The sequence below is a fragment of the Anneissia japonica genome, unplaced genomic scaffold (assembly GCF_011630105.1).
Source record: "Anneissia japonica isolate Jap-2015-1 unplaced genomic scaffold, ASM1163010v1 scaffold288058_len748972_cov163, whole genome shotgun sequence".
NCBI lineage: Eukaryota > Metazoa > Echinodermata > Crinoidea > Comatulida > Comatulidae > Anneissia > Anneissia japonica.
Window position 1 is genome coordinate 50,380 of NW_022701645.1, and position 8,114 is coordinate 58,493.

An 8,114-nucleotide genomic window follows, 5' to 3' on the forward strand; every position below is an offset into this window, starting at 1 on the left:
TTTTTATTATTATTATTATTATTATTATTAACAATAATAATAATAATAATAATAATAATAATAATAATAATAATAATAATAATAATAATAATAATAATAATAATTATTATTATTATTATTATTATTAAAGAAAAAACTGGAACAAATTGGTATAGAGACCTAGATGAACATCAGAAAAGTGTGACTCTGAACACGGCAAGGATCCTCAGGAAGGTCCTAGAAGTTTGAGGAGTCACCAAGCTTCAGGAATAATATACTTCCATTGGATATTGATCCAATGTGCGATACCCATAAAAATAATAATAATATAAATAATCATTTCAGCATTAATTAACTGGGCCTAAGCCTTCAAGAACTTACAGATATTATTTACTAGGCCTATAATTAAAGCCCCATTCCCGGCAAAATTTCAGTTTTTAAGAAAAATTAAATTTTTGTATAATGTTATAAAGATTTATAAATATAATACGGAATTGTTAGTTTAACTGAATTTAGACATTCCTAAGAATGAAAAAAATGTAAAATAAGACTGAAATTTGATTTTTTGTGTTCCACACAAAAAATAAATGCGGATGAATTTTTCAGGCGCCGAAAACATTAGCCTATCCAGCGCTGCTAGGCTAGGCCTAGCCTTACCTCGATTTAGGTTCTGTTATCACACATAAAAACGGCCGACATGATATTTTCCGTTGCTAGTATTGGCACTTGTAAAATATAATATTTCATAGAAATTATTTCAAATTTGTTAAAAAACTGATTCTGACTGAGATTTTGACACTTCAACAAACATATCTCATCCTTAATCGAACGACCGCATTGTGCGAGACACGAAGTACAAAAACTAATCTCATTAGAGAGGGCGCACTTTATTGACTGTATAAAGTATACATAAAAGCGAGACTATTCCAGTGGATGTGATCTACAACCTCTGAATTTGCCTAGTAACGATGAATTCGTCGAGAAAATGGTAATATTTTATGAGAAATAGTCTGTATTTCTCATTTTTTTTATTCTTTTGCGTAAAACTAAAATTCATGCCAATATTTTTCCATGATTTATAATAATTGGAGTAATGCAAATGAATATTTTCTAAAAAAAAAGTCAGTTTTTAGTGAAATTGTGCCGGGAATGGGGCTTTAATAACTAGTCCAAGGGGAATACATTTTGTTATTTCCCTTAACGTCGTTTTCTTAATTGTTCTCTAATTTCTCCATTGTCTAAGTTCCCCTTAAGGTAGGTTTTAGTAACAGAATAATGAATAATAATAATAATGAATAATAATAATAATAATAATAATAATAATAATAATAATAATAATAATAATAATAAATAATAATAATTTCGGCATTAATTAACTTGGTCTAAGCCTTGCAATCAAGAACCTGCAGATACTATTTACTATGCCTATAAAAATATTAATAACTAGGCTTAGGCCTCATTTATACATTCATTGGTGCTCTGCCATTTTTCCAGGTCTTATGGCATCCAGTATTTTAGAGCTGCCTATTTTCAGCTCTTCTCTTAATTAAAAAAAATAACTGTCACCCTGTTTCATTTGATGAAGAAACGCGCTTTTCTTTCCTCTTTGTGCTTTCCCCTGAAAGGGTATATATAGTTTTTAGTAGTTAGTAGGCCTAGGTAATTATCAAAACCCAGACCTGTAACTAAAAAATAAAAATCGTCACAGTATGTAACTCAAGTTCAAATAACACTTTTCATTACTTGTGCAGCTCAATCAAATATTATATGTCATTTTAAACGACCCAGTAGTATTAGCATGGTAACATCAATGTACAGGTATTTTAAAAAATTAGACAGCGACGTTCCCTCAGATCAGAAGTTGTTGATGACCTTTTGACCTAAATTCTGCAATACAATGAGATTTTCGGGTCGATTCAGTCGAGACGGTCCGAGTGGAGTTTCATGTAAATGTTTCGTACGGGAAAAAATCGCGTACTGGTCCATCCAAATGTTAATCCGATTTCACCCGATATTGGGAGGGGGATTGGGTGGTTGGCCTCAGCCCCAGCCATGGTATAGCTGAGGTTGTGTAGAGGTAGAGCCTAGACCTTCCATGTGTGAAACGACCACCGCCCCTCCCTCTATTTCGAAATCCTGCATCTATCACTGTATTGTCGGTGTTAAACATCATTCCCACTAATACGCTGAAAATCAGAAAGAGGGAAAATCGCCATTATTGTTGGCTATTCAATCAAGACCACCCGAGACGGCCCGAGTGGAGTTTCATGTAAATGTTTCGTACGGGAAAAAATCGCGTACTGGTCCATCCAAATGTTAATCCGATTTCGTCCGATATTGGGTGGTTGGACTCAGCCCCAGCCATGGTATAGCTGAGGTGGTGTAGAGGAGAGCCAGACCCTCCATGTGTGAAACGACCACTGCCCCCTCCCTCTATTTCGAAATCCTGCATCTATTACTGTATTGTCGGTGTTGAACATCATTCCCACTAATACGCTGAAAATTAGAAAGAGGGAAAATCGCCACCATTGTTGCTTATTCAATCAAGACCACCCAAACAAAATGGAAAAAAATATCAAAATCTTAGCGCTTTGGTGCAATTTTGTGTATATAATAATAATTAATACCATAAGTCTAATATCTAATAATATTAATTTGACTAATCAACTACATCCGTCTTCTCTCCTTAAATTAATATAATTATTGGTTTTTTTTCCTTATTTATTTCATAACAATTTTCTGTTGTTGATATTTAACTTTCACTATTTTTTTCATCTTCAATATTTTATTATTATTATTATTATTATTATTATTGTTGTTGTTGTTGTTGTTGTTATCATTATTATTACTGCTAGTGCCGTTGATGTTATCGCTTTTATCATTGTTTCTTTGGTAGGCATCTTGTACAGGGACATATTTCCTTCTTGCCTACTAGACTTTTACGTTCATATTTTGAGAAAAATAAAATTATGAATTTTAACAACATTATAACTTCAACTTTTCTATATGAACTATTGCTTTTTAGCTTTTTTTTTTTTTTATCGTTATCGTTATCGTTGAAGTATAAACAGGCCTTAAGACTCTAACTCCGCGGCAGTATACTAAGGGAACAGTTAAATTATCTGTTCCCTGGTATACCTTAACACAGCATGGGGCACTTATTTCCATAATCAAGATCCAAACACAAGAATTTATCGTCTCCAAAGGTTTCAACACTCTGAGATATGATGTTACGCACTTTTACACAAATAGAATCCCATTTTAGATTAACAGTCAATTTAATGAATTACTGTATTCAATATGCCTATATTAGGCTTATGTCGTTTATTTCTGAATACCTGGTTTTATGCGTAGGCCTACAACCTCAAGCTAACTGTTGAAACTGTTAAGTATTATTCATCTATAGACTAAAAAAAATATATATACATAATTTAAATGAACGACGTCAATACAGTTTGTAAAAATATGATAACATATGCATTTATGAACTTCAGAACATTTTAAAACTTGTAGTATAGCTCGGCTTTGCGGCGGTGATGATAACAAACGTGTGATACAATCGTGTGTCCATATAAGCACGCCTAACTAAACAAATTGCTACTCTTAAACTGAAAAACTTTGTCCAAACAGCTAGAGCGTTTGAACACTTTTGTCATTTGAAGACGTAGCTACAGAATGAATGGAGGCTTATTCCTATTTTACTCTATGGTACGTGTAACACATGTAGGTAGCCCGTCGTAATTACTTAGTTTTGATTTGTCATTTGCCGATTTTCTATGTAGTGCCCCAACCGGGAACCGAACCCGAGACCTTCTGCAGTCTATATACGCCGTAACGAACTAACCATTAAGGATTTGTTGGGAATTCAAATCCGAACAAAGCACTTAATCTTCCACACTAAGAGCGATCAATAATGATACGCCCTCTTTTTATCAGCAACTGACGACAAGACGAAGTCTCCAAATTAATGCTTTATAATTGATATTCAGATATAATTGATATATTTTTAATGTTTTCTGTTTTACAACTGCTCCTGATGAAGCCAGTATATACTGCTGATGAAAGCTTGTGTAATACATAATTGAAAATAGTCTATAAAATGCTACCACTGTGTTTACATCCGTACATTTTCTTAAGCGAACATAAATGACCACCAATGCTGTGCGAATACTGTAACTCATACGAGTTTATGCACATTATAGGATGACGATGATGATGATGAATGCAGATTTGTTAGTTATCAGGTAAAAAAAATACTGGGAAACAACAATGACATGGGGAACAATGTCTGGATGTCGGTAGAGATACAAAATTGAGAAGAAGCTAAAATGTACACGCACGCTAACAGCCAAAGATAGAGGCAGGGCTTAAAATTAATACAGTCTGTCACCATGGGGGACATCTCTCTGTCATAATGGATGATGGTACCATAATCTTCTCAGGTTGTATTACTTTTATAATTTGATTAGTTTTCACATAGAAGTGAATCATGACGTATGTACATTGCAGCATACTTTATTTCATCCACAAGGAGAAACAAAGTTTTGAGTCACTAGATGAAAAATAATGACTACAAATATAAAACTTGTTCATTTTGATTCATTTTTCAGGTTTTATTTTTCAGACAAAGCAATAAAGTCTGAAATATAGTCGCGCTAGCTTTACTGTATAAATCTTAATAATATAGCGTATATTTTCTTACAACACATCAAACTACATTTTAAAATACAAATTTAATCAGGCAAAATAATCTACAAAGAAAAACTTAATAACGATTGTTCCTTTCGGTCGTGTTGACGTCAATAAGGGAATACCCTTTTACATATTGATCAGTTAATGAACATCTGTATGCGATTTTAAATTACACAGTATTTTCTCTCTACAATGTTTTGGTATTTGCAATATACTAGTACAGTAGTATAATCGTTTATACAGTATACCTAATACAGTTTTAGTTTACTTTCTTAATGGTTTATGTTACTACATATTTTTTTTGCTTTTTTCTTAGGAACACAATTGAAAATTAGAATCAGAAAATAGTATGAGATGAATAACTTGTCTTAACTCAGTTTATACAGAATGATCAATCCTTTGCATTTTTATAGACTTGTATTATTATTTTTTGTATTTTATATGATAAATTTAATTTTAAATAATGTACAATGTAATTAACTGTATAACAATACCGTCTCTAATTTGTTATAGTGTAACGTACAAGTAAATTGTTTAGCAGACAATTTAACGATTTCTTATTTACAATATACTGTACGTAAACTAAAATGCATATTTATCTCATTGAAATTATAACTTAGGTCTATTTTATTTTTATTTTTATGAATGAACAAATTATTGTTTTCATTGAATGGTAGCGTTTTAGAGATTTTATCACGATCATTATGTTTAGAAATTGTTCTCAATAATTGTAGATCCGGAGGGAAGAATCGCTTTTATCTGCAACCCAAATGCGTCTATTTTTGCTAAAAATACAGTATGGATTTTGCGGGAGATGTTGCTGTATGTTTTCAATGTGCTTAATAAATTTCCCTTCTTTACTAAACAGCAGTAGCTTTTTCTGTGAACCAATGATAACTTGGCCACGTTCATCGATGGCAATAGCAGATGGGTAGTACAACAGATTTTCAGTGGTATTTCGGAACCAAATTTCAGCTTTACGATCTTCGTTGTCAAACTCTACAACCTGAGAGTCGTTATATGAAAGGACTAACATATCTTCTTTCTGTGTGATAGCGATACCAACTGGACATGTTATGTTCACTGTCTTATAATGTGTGCCTTCTATCTTTTCTAGCAAATCGCCTTCAATAGAAAAACACAATACACAATTCATTGTATAATCAGGAACATAGACCTTATCGCCATGTGACGTCAATTTACCAAGAACAGATTCAATCTTAACATCTTGCCATTCGTGCCAGGTTTCTTTCTTGTAAATCATAAGATTTTTCGCATGTGCATTATAGCACACAATCGAAAAAACGCCCTCTACATTTGCACAGCATAAACTTGTAAATTGGCAGGACGCAGGGCCATATATTGAGCCTACGAGTTTTCCTTTTAATGTGAATTTCGTAATTTCATTAGCTCCTCCACAAGCATAAATTGTGTCACCAACAATATCAAACATATACAAGACATTCTTTCTTTCTCTGAATAGATTTGGATAATCCTGTAAACCTCCCTTGACTACATTTACTTTCAAAGGTGACTGCCTGATTGGCACACCATTAAAATAACATGACAGCTCCCATTCACCAAGCACATCACAGCAGCCAGAAAGACTGTAAGTCCCATTCTCATGGTCCTCAACACTTAAATATTTCTCAACTTCTGGATCTGATGACGGTAACGTTAGCTTGCACGTTACCTTAAAATCTTCACAGTACTCGGTACTGCCGAAGTGACTTTTTGTCGTTAACTTAACAACAAAGTCCTCATCGACCACTACATGATCAGCAACACTACTTGCATCAAGTACTGAATGCTCAGCAGAAAGTTGTTTTGAACTCGCGTCCACTTGACAGACACTACAGTCGATGGATTCATCATCTACAGAGAGGTTTCGAAGGCACTCGAGACAAATTGAATGCATGCACTTAAAATTTAGACCACAACCACTGTTCACACTGCATTTTGAGCATGTAGGATCCTCTGTGGATTGCAATGCTGCCATGGTGTTGTTATCGGACATAGTAACCCTATTTGATGAAAAACAAAAACATTTCATATTTAAATTCTATTTTTTAATTTAAAAAAATAACGTTTCAAACAAAAATGGTGTAATGTCTGAAGAAACATGTTATACTGTAATTTAAAACAATTTCTTCTTTTAGTATGTGTCCAATAATGACATTAGTTCTTTTTTGTGTGTGGGTTTCTAAATGAAATATCGGGTTGCAATCAATTTAATTCCTAGGCTACTACATGGGTCTGGGGCGGATGCAGAGAGGGAGCAGACGGTGCAATTGCACCCCCAAAAATAAATTGTATTAAGAAACATAACTGCTGTATTGTATTGTTGATATATTATTTTTATCACTAAATATATAGTACCAATAAGATTTTTTAAAAGTATGAGAGTACAATTGCCAGGCACCTTGAGGCCCATTTTCAAAATTTTCCACACCATGGTTGAGACTGAGGTGGTGTGGATTATTTACACAACTAACTAAGGAAAAATCCTGCATCTGCCCCATGGGGTGGCCCCAGCGGGTAGTGCCAGCTGGAGACCAACCCTCCCCCATCCTCCGTCGTGGAGAAAAACCACAATTTGTCGGGGATAAAAAATGTTTGTATTTACTATAGGCCTAGGCCTACAAGGCCCTAATAGTAAACTGTAAAATCAATTAAATAAGTCTTTAAAACCACTAAATTGTCAAGTTTTCTGGGGACTTCGCCCCTTGAACTCTTTCGACCACACCTATTTTTTTCTTGGGGGAAAATCGAACCACTGTTGTACAAATCCTGGCGCCACGCAGGCTACTAAACTACTACTTGGTAGTTTTCGCCGCACGACGTAAACCGTTACGTTACCGGATGACATAATAATTTATTTAACTTCTGTTGCAGAGTACGTTAATTTCAGGATGTGACGTGCTCGACGTGCGTTAGTTACGGGTTTGCGCACGTGTATTTCGATTTGTTTACAAAAGTGGCGGAGCTACCGCGCTCATTTGGGTAACGTTAGCCCCATTCCCGGCAAAATTTCACTAAAAATGACTTTTTTTAGAAAATATGCATTTGCATTACTCCAATTATTATAAATCATGGAAAAATATTGGCATGAATTTTAGTTTTACGCAAAAGAATAAAAAAAATGAGAAATACAGACTATTTCTCATAAAATATTACCATTTTCTCGACGAATTCATCGTTACTAGGCAAATTCAGAGGTTGTAGATCGCATCCATTGGAATACTCTCGCTTTTATGTATACTTTATACAGTCAATAAAGAGCGCCCTCTCTAATGAGATTACTTTTTTTACTTTGCATCTCGCACAATGCGGTCGTTCGGTTAGGCTGAGATATGTTTGTTTAAGTGTCAAAATCTCAGTCAGAATCAGTTTTTTAACAAAGTTGAAATAATTCCTATGAAATATTATATTTCACAAGTGTC

General features: G+C 33.9%; 1 protein-coding gene across 1 annotated transcript in view; it reads right to left on the reverse strand.

Annotated features, from left to right (window-relative positions):
- Window positions 1-4,512: 4,512 nt before the first annotated feature.
- LOC117103665 (tripartite motif-containing protein 3-like) overlaps window positions 4,513-8,114 on the reverse strand; it is a 7,546-nt gene continuing 3,944 nt past the window's right edge. The window contains exon 2 of the mRNA XM_033244262.1: window positions 4,513-6,695. Coding sequence (XP_033100153.1) covers window positions 5,393-6,688 — 1,296 coding nt within the window. The 5' untranslated portion in view covers window positions 6,689-6,695 and the 3' untranslated portion in view covers window positions 4,513-5,392. The remainder of the gene's footprint in view (window positions 6,696-8,114) is intronic.